The sequence below is a fragment of the Equus asinus genome, chromosome 10 (genome assembly GCF_041296235.1).
Source record: "Equus asinus isolate D_3611 breed Donkey chromosome 10, EquAss-T2T_v2, whole genome shotgun sequence".
Lineage (NCBI taxonomy): Eukaryota > Metazoa > Chordata > Mammalia > Perissodactyla > Equidae > Equus > Equus asinus.
The window spans coordinates 74,128,540-74,142,842 of NC_091799.1; the positions used below are offsets into that span (position 1 = coordinate 74,128,540).

At 36.4% G+C, this 14,303-nt stretch overlaps 1 protein-coding gene across 4 annotated transcripts in view; it reads right to left on the reverse strand.

Annotated features, from left to right (window-relative positions):
* NNT (nicotinamide nucleotide transhydrogenase) overlaps positions 1 to 14,303 on the reverse strand; it is an 81,589-nt gene that overhangs the window by 17,589 nt on the left and 49,697 nt on the right. For all 4 annotated transcript variants that reach the window (XM_044779354.2, XM_014831494.3, XM_014831478.3 and 1 more), the window contains exons 16-19: positions 13,583 to 13,743; positions 11,462 to 11,641; positions 4,884 to 5,043; positions 2,797 to 2,878 (exon numbers count right to left, since the gene is read on the reverse strand). In XM_044779354.2, coding sequence (XP_044635289.1) covers positions 2,797 to 2,878; positions 4,884 to 5,043; positions 11,462 to 11,641; positions 13,583 to 13,743 — 583 coding nt within the window. The remainder of the gene's footprint in view (positions 1 to 2,796; positions 2,879 to 4,883; positions 5,044 to 11,461; positions 11,642 to 13,582; positions 13,744 to 14,303) is intronic.

A 14,303-nucleotide genomic window follows, 5' to 3' on the forward strand; every position in this document is an offset into this window, starting at 1 on the left:
CTCCTATGAAAAGATGATGACATACATAAAGCAAAATCAAGTTTCTATGATTCTCTTTAAATTAAGAAAAAAAATCCCCACACAGAAGCTAGAAAGGAAAAATATGATAATCTACTGTCATCATGTTAAAAGAATAGTTGTCTTCCATTTAATGCAAATGTGAGATTTACAAAACTTTTTTCAAAGTCCATGTTGAAAATTCAACATACTATAGTAAAAAAAAACAAAAAACTGTAATATATTAACATATAATTTCATCTTTAATACGAAATAATCAATATAAATGGCTAACTTTTCCTAACTCACAAATAGAGAAATCAGACTGAACAATAATTTTATTCTGATCCTACATAATAAATTAGTAATAAATTAGTAATAAATTATTTAAAGAAACTATGACAATCATGTGAAACAATCAAAAGCTTTCTCATGAAAAGCCTGCTGTTTTTAATTCACAAAATTACTTCAATAAAAAATTATAACTAAGAAACTATTCATATATGTTTAATTAAACACCTCCCATAAATCTTTAGTGAAATAATTACTTTTCCCATGCAGTGTGACAGAAATCATTCTAAAACAGCAGTTTATATTATGACCTCATGGTAAAACAGCAGTTTATATCATGACCTCATGGATAAAATTCAAATTTTAATCAGGTCGGAAACGAAAATTTCATTTGTCTTATCCTTTTTCTTTTCAGATCATTTTTTTCCATCTCTCACCTTCCTTTCCTTTCACATCCTGCCTTCTGTCAAGCTGCCCAACAGTCTTAATGATGCTCTCCAACTTCGCATCCACCTAACACTGGACTGATTTTCCAAGATGTCTGGTTAACCTAGGCTGATCAATGACAATAAGAGAGGTATGTCAACTTAATCATTCCCTTCCCTAAGGGGAACTGAGACATGAAAGCCATTTCCCTCTATTTTATTATGATTGCCACTCATCTCTTAAACATTTATGTGGTGATAGAAGGCATTACTAATACATTAGACTTTTTCACATGTGGATTGAATAAAGAAAAACAATTTCTTTTTAGGAAAATCATAAAAGATTCTTTAAAACATCCTTTCCACTTGTAAGTCTGCAAACGCTTTATGCGACAAGACTACATCTAAAAGGGAAGCACACTTTAATATCCTCCATGAAAAGAGGGGTGAGTTACTAAAACGAGACTTCTTATGTGAAAATTTAAAAAGTCAATGACTTTTCTCATCTTCTATCTTCAATTCCTCTAAGATTATATATACAGAAGGTGGAAACCATCTACATCACAGAAATGCTGGTCCTACCAGAAAATAGTATTTTGACTATGCATTTCAACACCACAGACTAACTATAGATGGCAGGAAGGCAGACAGTAGGAGAAGGAGTGAGAGAAGGAAGGAAGGGTGGAAAGAAAGGAAGAAATAAAATGCAGTTGACACTAACACATTTTAGATAACCCTCTGATTTCATCATCCAAGGCTCCTTTACCACTACTAACAGCTAGGACATTAAAGCTGAAGATGAAGATTCTGCATCCAGTCTCGCAGATCCTCTGACTAGCTCTAGGCACACTGTCTGGCTTATTTTCTTATCATCTGCCCCCCAACAAAAGTGTAAGATTGACATCTAAAAGGAATTTTTATGAATAGACATTACAACATACATTACCATCCTGGTGAACAAACTAATTTTACTTAATAATGGAGTTCTCTCTCTCTCTGACTTATGGTACCACATCAAGGAAACCACTGGTGACCCAGCTTCCACACCAAACAGGCCGCAGTTCTCTTCCCCGGGATGACCCCAGACAGTCCTTCACTGAGTCCCAACAGCAGAGCTCCAGAAAAGGGATCCAGAGGTGCGCAGGACAGATGCAAAGTACTGCAAGGGTTCATCATCCACTGGCTCCACTTTTACATCCCTCAAACCCTTTATCCAAGGTCATGGGGAAAAATCTAGAAATACAGAGCCCTCAACTTTGCCATTCTGCTTAACATCCGCCCAAGAGCAGAGTCCAGCCCCGCCACGGCAAGTGGGAGGAACAGCTGCTGCTCTAATTCATATTTCAGAAAGCGTATGGCTTCAGACAAAGAAAACCTTCAGCAGTCTTTTCCACCCTGACAGTGTGACAGCTAAACCAGTCAAACCTTAACCAGGCCACAGGTTCACCACAGAGACTCATTCTTCAAAGACCTCTCATTTGAGATGTTTTTCTTTAGTGTGAACAATAGAAACCAAAAAGACACAACTTGATATGGTTCAAATGCTTTGCTTGACCTCCTTCCCCAAATTAAACCAGAGAAAGAGGACTTCTGTGTTTCCCCATTAATAAACATCCTGGAATTTAGTATAATAAAATTTCCCTTTCTAAAATCAGCCTATATTGAGGTTTGATGCTATTACATAGAGACAGCAAAAACTAGGTAGTAGGACCAAGGCTAGAAGAGAGTTTTGACAACTTAGTTTCTTTACCTAGTATTATATATGTAAAACTGCACTTTAAGAAATAATCATCTAAAAGAGCCAACCTTGTGGCCAAGTGGTTAAAGTTCCACGCGTTCCATTTCAGTGGCCCAGGGTTCGTGGGTTTGGCTCCCAGGTACAGACCTACACACTGCTCATCAGCCATACCGTGGAGGTATCCCACATACAAAGCAGAGGAAGATTGGCACAGATGTTAGCTCAGGGAAAATCTTCTTCACAAAAAAAAAAAAAAAGAAAGAAAAAAATAGACATCTAAAAAAAGTCATCTCTTCTCCTTTTCTCTCACCCACACACTACAGGTCACTCACAGCAAGCACTCACCTGACTTTTTTGCCCTGTTCCGAGAGCATCTTTACCAAATCAGCGATGGGGTACTGAGCTTTGGCTGCACAGAGACCGTAGCCTATGAGGAACATTAAGAACACAGAAGAATGTGGTTTTTATTTCAAAATTTTATGAATTATAATTTCTTTCTTTGACTGAAGCATATTTTTATGCCAAAAAGAGCAATCATTTAATAGGACTAGAAGTGAAAGCAAACTTACAGACTTTTTAAAATCTTGGCCTAAATTTCAAGTTCAAAATCTAATGTTCCCTCCTCCACCTTCTGCAGTAGCTCACACTGCTGGGGCCCCTCCCCACACACCACACACGTGCTTGCGTGCGCCCGCACTCTCGCACTCTCTGTCTCTCGCGTAAATGTTTTCAAACTGTCTTCCCACTTGGCCTTGGTAACACTGCAGTCCTCTGGTTCCCTCCTAACTTTGTTGCTATTCTTGCTTGATTTCCTAGAATAGAGCTTCTTCTCTTCGCCCCCTGGGATTTAACTTTGCCCCTCACACTCTCCCTGGAAAATGCTTCAACAGCCACCCGATGACTCCCGATCTGTCTCCACACTCGGCCTATCATTTGAGCTCCAGCACAGCATTGCCCATCATCCCATCTCCACCTCAAACTTAAAGTCTCCAAAAAAGAACTTGAAATTTTCCCACTTTGCCAAAAAAATCACACATTTCCGATGTTATTACAGGTATGACCAAAGACTTCAGTCATCTTCCTTCTCCTTTAACACTGACATTCTGTCGATTCTCCTTGTATAATAATCTCACATCTTCCCCACTTTTCTACCCCCGATTTTCCCAAATACCAAGTCTCTGCTCAAGCTATTCCCTCTGCCTTCCCCTACCCCCAACACCATCCATCCCCTAAGGCCCGAAACAAATCCTCACTTCCTGACAATCCTTCTTAGATTCCCCATGGTAGAAAAATTATCTACCCAGTCCAGTTTAGCCCTTATCACAACCCACTTCACATTATTTATAGGTCTGACTTCTTCACTAGATGGAATATGCCTAAAGGGAAAAGAGTGTGTCCTTTACATCCTTGTACCTTTACACTCCAGCATAGTGTTTCTCAACAAGTAACACCAATACCACTTGGCTGGGATAATTCAATATGCAGAAATGTCCCCTGCATTACAGCATATTTCGTTTCTCTGCTCCCACACACTAGCTGACAATAGCAGCCCCATCTTTGAGACAACCAAAAACCCAAACCCATGTGTCTCAAATGCCTCTAGAAAATGATATTATGCTCAGTGGAGAGGGCTTCCACCTGAGCATTCAATTCTGCTGATGTTTGTTATTTACATCTTAGTATAAAATCAACCAGCAAACTACCCAAGGTCTAATCAATAGATTTTCTTTAGACAAAATTCCTATGATAAGTATGATAGTTAAAATCCTACTTCGAAACTAGTGTATTGCCTGTAATATCACAGCATTCAGTGATAAGAGTAAAGAAGAACTGGGCCACACCTTGGAAAATTAGGAAAGTCAGTGCTGGAGAGATTAAATGACTTGGTCAACGTCATGCTAATTGTCAGAGGCAAAATTATGATCAAAATTGAGGTGCTGTGACGCCCAAACCAAGTGCTTTCTACTAGGCCATGTTACCTCATCTTGTTGGAAACCACATAATTCTCAATAATTTTTTAAATATTTACTTTTGAAAAGGAAGAGATGAACATTTACCAAGTCTAATGAGTGAGCTGGACACTTTCATATACTACATCTACTTTAATCCTGACGATAGGCCCAAACTTCATCAATGAGAAAAAAATAACCCAGACTCAAAGATGATTCGAACATTTGTATACAATCACTGAAAGACATGGCTGGAACCCACTACATCGAATTGTAGAATCTCTACGTGATCCCCAAAATGTTAACCTAAGCCAAGAATTCTCAATATTTTCCACTTAGTCATCATAGGGTTGTTTGTAAGTTTCCATTATGTTTTTAAAAATGAAGACATTCCAATTCGATTTTTTCCCACTATAAGAAATTGTTTTCACATAATCAATTACAACAGCTATGATCGGTTGTTTGCCTTTTTTGGTTTTTTACCTGGAGTAATAATAATGCTATTAGCTTCTCGAATCATGTCAATTGCATTGTCAAGGTTGATCTCCGTGTGTGTGCCAGAAATTTCCATAGGTTTTCCACCAGCTGTTGAAGTGGTACCATAGCCTCCAAGAATCACATTAGCCAGGGAGCGATTCATCGCCTGGAGAGCAAAATGATCAGCTGTAAGAGTCTAATCCACGTAACTTTTTGAAAATGGTATGCATCTTGTGAATAGGATATTCAGAATCATTTAAAGAAGTTTATTTGATCATCTAAAACATTTTAACCAAATAAATTTGATCCAGCTTCTGAAAATTATTTCAAAAATATAAACAATAAGAAGACATCTGGGAAATCACATCTATTTTTTTTCTATAAAATCCACTACACACTGATGTACTTTCAGGAAAAGTAAATCTTCTTAAAAAACGTAATGGAAAACTACCAGTGACATTAAGAAACCAATGAAAAATTCAGATCGAGTTAGTATTGTCTGTGTACTGGTTAAGGAAGTTCTACCGTGATATTTACATGTATTTCACCAGAATAAAAGAGAATGACAGCTGTAAGAAATTTTACAAGGTGACTCTACAGATCTCTCAGGTGAATTCAGCCACCAGCTCCAAGCTGTCAAGGCAATAGGGAGGAATCAAAGGATAGGGACCCATATCCTTTATTTTATAATCAATGACAGCTCCACGGAGCTAGAATAGAAGTGACTGGATTCATCATTAGTCTCCTAAAATGTTTCACTTCCAAAAAGGTAGATGAGTAAGTTTATATACTGTTTCATTAAAATTTACATTCATCCTATAAATGAGAAAAATAATCCCAGGAAAGAATAAGAGGAAGGCACTTCTCATTGCATGCTCATTTACAATCATCCAACAATGTGCCAAACAAACGCCAAAACTGAAATATGTGACAAGAACTAATCTGGTTTTGAAAACAGTTCATTTATCAAAAAAAATTATTAAATCTTTTCCTTTTCGTTTTTTTTTGTGGTGAGGAAGACTGGCCCCAAGCTACCATCTGTGCCAATCTTTCTCTATTTTGTATGTGGGATGCCACTACAGCATTGCTTGATGAGTGAATGCAGGTCTACGCCCAGGATCCAAACCCACAAACTTTGGGCCACTGAAGCAGAGCATTCAAAGTTAACCACTATGCCCCCAGGCCCGCCCCTATTAAACCCTATTTTAAGGGCTTAATAAACATATCATTGACCTGTTGTTTATACCATTTAAAAGCTATATGTGTCAATCTATTACTTTTAAAGAAAAGACAATACTTTTTATTATTAAAGACCAAAAAGCACCTGGAAATTTTCAGTGATAAGTAACACATCAGGAAAAAGAAAAACATGACCACACATCCAAAAGTAGCCCAGCCTGCTACTACTTTAGAAGTGACATACATATACTGCTGGAGTGGGTCAGAGGTAAAGGCTGGGAGGGAAGGAGCAGAGAGGATGAGCAGAAAGCAACGCTTGACTACAGGCAGCATATCAATAACATAAGTTTCAAAGATGATGGATCAAAATGTTCTCAGAATTTAATTGTTCTTTTGACCTGAGTTCATTTATCAGACATAACATTCACATTTTATAGAACCCAAAGTCTGGTAAATTTGTCTAAGATTACTCCATATAAAACAAAGCCCAAAATACCTTTATGTATATTATTGATGGATAAGAGAGTCAGAGAAAAATTAATGCTTTTAATTAAGTTCATAGTCCCAATCTGACATGAAGTTTTAAATTATTAACACAACCTTCTATACTTAAATCCAAGGTTTAATGAAAATCCAAACAGCCATACCTGAGACTTCCCAAACATCCAACATTTGTTGATTTTGATAAATCCTTTGAATTATAGGATTCTGAAATTAAACTACCAGCAATATGCTCTAGGAAATTTTTGCCCTTAAAAACTGATTCAAAGGACTATGTCATACACAAAGAGCTTTCTGTCATAGATAACTTAAAAGAAGAGAGTGACACGTACAGAGAGGCTCCATCAGCTGCATCACAGAGCCCGACAGAGGGACAGACGACAGAGGCACATGACACAGAGACAGATGCAGAGGGAGAGAACCACTTTATTCTAACTTGGCTTAAAAGGAACCACTCTTTTCTTCCTATAAAACTGAACGAGGAGAAGGAAGAATTTCTATGGACATTTAACCAATATGTACCCACTTCTGATGGCATCTCAGGGAGAAAAAAGGGAACCACACAGTAGCTTAACAACCTGTTCAATACATATCCACAACTATAGCATCATTAAGCTAATTCCATCTTAACAGTCTCTTAAAAACTAAATTATTTTTCATCTCTCAATTTACCATTGCAACATCATATTTTCAACAAACATTTAGGGTTTAGGGCTTTGTTTGTTTCCTTTTTTCTTTTCTTTTTTTTTTTTTTCGGCTTGCTTAACTGGTTAATGAGACTATCCTGTGACAACTGATCCACAGATTGAAGAGTTCCCAGCTTCCAGGACAAAGTATTCGCAACACTGTCCAAGACTGTTCCTTTTAGTTACTAAGTCCCAGAATGAAAATTGTATGCTACATTAAAGAGACTTTTAATTCACACAATTCCAAGAAACCTGTAAGAAACAAATCTGAAAACAAAGGAAAGGTCATAAAATAGACAAAACCAAAGCAATAACAACACATATACCATTTACTAGCATCTCTCATTTCAATACTTGTTGGTGCTAATTAATTGATTGCAAAGCAAAGAAAAAATTATTTTGGTTTGGCTGTGATCCACTTTATTCCGTTCCATTTTCATTTGGAAACAAGCAGCAGAGTGCAAAAATCAGAAATGTGGTAGGAAAATGCTGCTCCATTTTTGCAAGCCCTCTATTTCCCTGGCAATCTGAACACTATCTCAAGCAGATGAACTGTAAATCATAAATCACACAAATCATACGTTAATGTCTATATGACATCTGGATATAAAGTAAATCAATCATCTGAGTTGGCTGTTTGGACACTCTTGACATTTTCCAGTTTTTATAGTATTGAGTATTGTGTAACCTCCATACTAGGCTCAGAGGACATCCAAAAGAATTCTTTATTCGAACAAAAATTCAATTTTAGGGACTGTTGACTAGCCACTTGAGGTGCATTCCATTCCCTCTCACATAATAAAAGATCTCCGTGCTGGGTTGGATGTACATGTTTCCTTCAATAAATAATAAAACAATGAAGGTAAACACACTAGTAATATTAATACATATTGATATATGGTCTTATATCATAGGTTCTACCATAAACTAGCCAGAAAGTATTCCAAAATATGAAATTATTCCAAAATATGAAATGAGTTAACAAATAAAATATTCATCTAACGTTCACTTAACAATTATACTCATTTGAATGTGCCAGTTGTTAAGTCAGGCTCCACACACAAAGGCATATAATAAATTGCATCTTAAAATATCTTCCCTGTAAAATGAGCTTAATATTTCCCACCGGAATTAGTGTGGGGATTAGACGAGCTGGTATTTGCAGAGCATCCAGCATGATGCCCGCAGTACTGTGCTGTGCCCAAGCACGAGCAGTTATTTCATTGTTATCATTATTATGAATCACTCTGAGCTGCTAAGCACCAGCCATGAAGAAACAACGCCTTAGAATAAAGAAGCACAAGCTAAGAATCAGTGAGGATTAGTGTGAAAAGCCACAAGTCAGGAAAATTTAGAAGAAAAGAAAATTTCTATCTTCAAAATTGAAAAATATGGCAGGCTTGTTTTTGTTGTTGCCTTGTTTGCTTTGTAACGAGACCTAGGAGTAGAGAGGGTGCAGTAACAGGAGCCCTCCACGCATCACTGCGGGGAGCTTTGCCCGGAGAAGCCTTCGTGGAAATCAGTTTATCCACATCAACAGCCAACAGAAAGACCCTACTCCTTTTGACCCAGTAATTGTTCTTATAAAAATCTGACCTAAGGAAACAATCAACGATGCACAAAGAGGAATACTTCGCAGCAAAAAAACCCACAAAGTTAAAAACAACTACAAAGGATATGAACTTTGATAAATAAATTATGGTATGTCACTGTGATATAATAATATGTAAACACTAAAAAGTATTAGTTAGAAAACTACTAGTTAGAAAATTATTAGAAAATTAAACATAGAATATAGTTAAATGTACATATGAAAGACGACTAGAATTAGAATATTAAATGTTAACAGTTAAGTGGTAATGCGATTATAGATGATTTTATTTTTTTATCCTTTTCCATTTTCTTCCAAATTTCCCACATTGTTTTATTTTTTAATTGAATAATATTTTTTAAAAAATTAAAGCTTCCACTGTCCTTGAATCCAAATTAATACAATTTTCTATTAAAAACACAGCATCAATCTGACCCAGTATGATATTTATAGTCTCAGAGAGCATAAGAATACCTTGCCAGCCTTATATACAGCATAGGAATAAAAAAATATCTTCAGGGTGCTGACAATAAATGGCATGCCTGAGGCAGTGGAAACAGAGAGAAAGCAAAGAAATGGAAAAACTGGAGAAAACGGATCAAGAAATATGAAAGAATAGAAAAAAATGTAAGAGAAAGAAGATATAATTACAGAAGGACACATAGAAAAGAGTACTTTCAACAAGTACCTCTTACAGTCCTATTCTAGTTACTGTTATAGAATATAAAAGTTAATCTAACTAACAATAATAAAAGAAACTAAATGAAGAAAGGAAAGGAGAAGAAATAAAAGAGACACAGACAAACAGAAATTTGGAAAATACTCTTGACAAATTCAAGAACCTAAAGAAAACCATGTAAGAAAAAAATGATAAAGACAAGAAGGGACCCATGATGACACTCCAAGAACCAGATCCAAGTCTTCCCCCAATCCCCATATCAGTATGTCACTAGCTTTGTTAAAATTCAAATCCCCCCACTTAATTTGAAAATCAGTTATTTTGACCAACTGCAAGTTTAAGCATTAATGAAAATCTGCTGCCCCCTGCTGGTCATTCAAATTCACCAAATGAAGCCAAGTCAAACTAAGGGGGTTAGAAGTTCACTTTTAAAGAAAACTATTTCTAACAAAATGGAATAAACTTTTTCTTCCTCATAAAAATTTTTTTAAAAAAAACCCCAAAGCCTGACACTTTTCAAATAGGGGACACAAACTTCCACCTTTCCAAATTCCCAGGACAACTTGCGGGATTTCATCTTCAAATCTCTTAGCTTCTTTTAAACTTGAGCTATCAAAACCTTTCTTTTACAATATGGACAAAGAAAACTAACTTTTTATTATAAAAAGGTCACTTCGGCATTCAACTTACAATGAGATTTTCAATTAAAACATAAGAGAAATTCTGAGTTGTCAAATAAGGTTTTTTTAATATTGTAATAAAACAATGAAGGTAGAGTATGTATCCTTTTTCTGCCTGAATTATTAATCAGTGTAAAGTCACACTCTGACTTCACTCAGTTTCATGTCTGTCTTTTGAAAATCATTCAAAACTATTATTTAGAGAATAATATCCATAACTTAAAAAAGTTAAATCTTTAATTATTTGCAGGATATCTTCTTGCCATCAAGCAGAGAATTAAAAACAAAAAGGAAGCTAGGAAGTATTGTCTTGTTAATTTCTTCTTTTCTTTTTTTAAAAAATCATGCTGACCACAAAACTTCGAGATAGGCACCCTCACAGATGACCAGTGGGAGTGTAAATTGGAGCAAGCTTTCCGGAAACAATACGGCAATAAGTAGAAAGAGCCTATAAAAATGAGCACAACCTTTCACTTCTAGAAATCAATCCTAAGACAAAAACCAGAAGTGCCAAACACGTGTTCACGTACAAGAGAAATGAAAGTCAAACAACTTAAAAAAGTACAGCATTAGGAAAAACTTAAATAAATTCTGTATACCCATATGATGGATTAGTATTAAGTCCGTTAAAATAATATTAAAAAGCATATTTAATGACAAGAAAATGGCAAGAATATAGTTTGTAAGATTAAAAAAGCGTACAATATGATCAGACAAGTAAATACACAGGTATATAATACCCAAAGAAAAAAATATGAAATAAATCAAAATCTTAAGAGTTTATCTCCAGATGGAGGGAGTCAAAAGATTTTTTTTTTTTTGAGGAAGATTAGCCCTGAGCTAACTACTGCCAGTCCTCCTCTTTTTGCTGAGGAAGACTGGCCTTGAGCTAACATCCGTGCCCATCTTCCTCCACTTTATATGTGGGACGCCTACCACAGCATGGCATGCCAAGCGGTGCCACGTCCACACCCGGGATCCGAACCAGCGAACCCCGAGCCACTGAGTAGTGGAACGTGCAAACTTAACAGCTGCACTACCGGGCTGGCCCCTAAAAGATTTCTATCTTTATATTTAATCTTCCTAATTATCTATACTTGGGTACTTTAAAAGCAGTCTTGCAAATTTATTCAAACAAAACACTCTGATATTTCTGCTGAAGAGAATAAAAACTGACATAGTTATTTTTACGGCAAATAAACGAAATGACAAACACATTCTTATTTTCGGAATACCATCTGCTTTTCTTTCAAACGTGTGTTTCTTACCACACACATGATGTAGGACAGGATAGCACCAGAGGAGCCGATGAGTGCACCCACGATGGTCAGCAGGTTGTTGTTGAGCAGGAAGCCCTCCGCACACAGGGCCCAGCCTGAGTAGCTGTTCAGCACAGTGATGACTACTGGCATATCTGCACCCCCGATAGCAGCTGTCAAAGTCACACCCTGGGGTGAAAACCAAAGCGGAACTCCAAATTAATAAAAGAAAAAATAAAACCTCTGACCATCAACATTTTAGTTCTTAAATCATTCCGGTTTTCCAATTAATATATTTACACATAAGTTCCACAGCTAGTAAGGACGAGTGCCTCCGATCTGACCAACCTTCCCACAATATAACATCTGTCATCACCGAACCACCTCCCTGCAAAAAAATCCCTAAATCCCTAAAAGGCATTGATGAAAAGCAGGCAGAAATTGGAGGAGGGTCTATACTTGGAAAAAAGTAACAGCACTGAGGGAATTTCCCAGTTTTTATGGCATTCACCTAAGGGCAGGCCACTGTTGATGTCAAGTGAAACAGCTAAAACTAAAATATAAGCCCTCAGTCTTCTTAGTTTGAAAATCCAAGGATAGGGTTTAGGGTGACTAAGGTAGCTGGAAAGCGAGAAGGGAAATTCTGCAAAGGAGTAGGCTAGAGAAAGAAAGTCCCAAATTCTGTATATCAACTCTGCCCAAATCTTTGGCTGACTCTTGAACTAGGCATACATGGGCAGACTCCAAGCAACCCTGTTAAGGATAAAATAACAATAGATTTCAGCTGCCGTCCATCATAGGGGAGCCAGAATTGGAAATTTGAATCCAGTCAAGTTAACTGCCTCCAAAAACAAATAAATAAAAAACAATAATCAATACTCTTTGGAGTAATTCAACAGAATTGAAAGTCTCTATAATGCATCATTCACAATGTTCACAATGCAACCCAAAATCACTAAACACAGGAAAGGAAACAGGATGGTAGGGAGAAAGACTTTTCCTTTTTCCCCTATATACTCCCACATATTTTGAGGTTGTTACAATGTGAACGCAATTCAGGTATTACTTAATTAATCCAAAAGCGATTACAATGTCCACAAAATATTTTCTCTTAGACATTCTCATACAGCCATTAAGTATCTTTTAAATATCAAATTCACCTCTTCTCAAAAACAACAATTCTTGAAGTTTTATATTTCTGTGCTATAGGTTTGATTTTGAGACCTTTTTTTGCCTCTTCTGTTTTATTAGATAAAAAATATCAAAACTATTTTTCTCTTCTTTACAATAAAACAAAAATCAGTGCTATATACGCCAGAATAAAATAGAATTTTAAGTTACTTTTCAGTCTTCTAAAGTTTCTGTGTTGAAATCATTGCTTAACTCTTGGGATAACATTATAAATCTTGTGTTTCTGAATCAAGCAGCCAGTAAGTGTTTGATAAGCAGTTACTGTATGTCTAACTTTGTGCTAAATACTGAAGAATATTTAAAAACTGAACACACAAACCTTGTCTACAAAGTATACACTAGACTAGATAAACATGAAGCAATCAGTGAATAACACAGCTGTATGCAAAAAGCATCATACACTGATACAATAACATGCTAAATTATAACATATAAACAACTAAATAATACTGCATGTATCAATATGCCAAATGCAAAATCAGAGAGGAAGAGGGGGACCAAACCTATCATGAAAGGCTTCACTAAACCTCTGAACACACAGGGTTTATCAACTGCATTTTATTTTATATAATTATTTGATTTAGTGTCATAGCTTCCAATGAATGTAAGTGCAACTAACGGGCAGGGACTACCTGAAACTTACTGCGTAAACCTCAAACCGCTATTTTGTAGGGCTTGTCACACAGTAAGTGCCTAATGAATAAAATTGACTTGGAATTGACAACTTTGAAAGGAATAATTAAGTGGAGAGAAAGAGTGATTTTCTTCTTATACTTTTCTATATTTTCTAGATTCTAAAAAGACGAACACAGAACATCATTTTAAAACATGTTTATTCCACCAAGAGTCTTGAAAAGATAGAAATATGATTAAACCATAATCTAACAAAAAATTCCCAGTTCCTCACTAAGTATGTGCTTTCCCTCTCTGACTTCTTACCATGATAGCAGAGAGAGCTGACACGGAGCCCAGACAGGTAATGCCAGTTGTAAAGCTGGGGTCCATCATGAATGGAATAACTCCACCCACGCTGGCAGCCAGCAAGCCCGCATTGAGTGCGTGCCTCCCAGGCAGCAGGAGCGGGGCAGATTTCAGGATACCTAGGAACAAGCGCATGGTCGTCAGAACCCAGAACATGTCATAAGAAACCCCCTCACACACACACAATTGGGTATGTCACTTAATCCTAAATTACCAAAATTTAAAATCAGAATAAAAACATGGCATTTAAAATGTCACCTTCTATCACCAGATACTGAAACATAAAAGCAAAGTAGAATTCTCACACATAACAAATATTAATGGAAGTTGGAAAAGTATGGCTCAACTTAACGATTCTTTTCTCTACTTTGGTCACCCAACAATTTCTTTACTCTTTGTCATGGAATCTTGAAAAGTGATTTTGCCCCTTATGACCAACACAGAAGTTGTGTAGTTTTATTTATTTAAAACTTCAAAACAGAGTCCTAGCACATTAGCATTTTTGATTCCATCAACTAAGCCCAAGGGAGAAGAGCCCTGGTTTGCTAGTTGTTTCTAAAAACAAAGCATGAGACAAAAATGATTTAGGCGTGAAGTTCTTTCGTGATTTTTAAGTTTCGTGGAGGTTTCCGACTTAATTTCAAGGACTTGAATACTGAGAGGCAAGAGCAGATTTTTA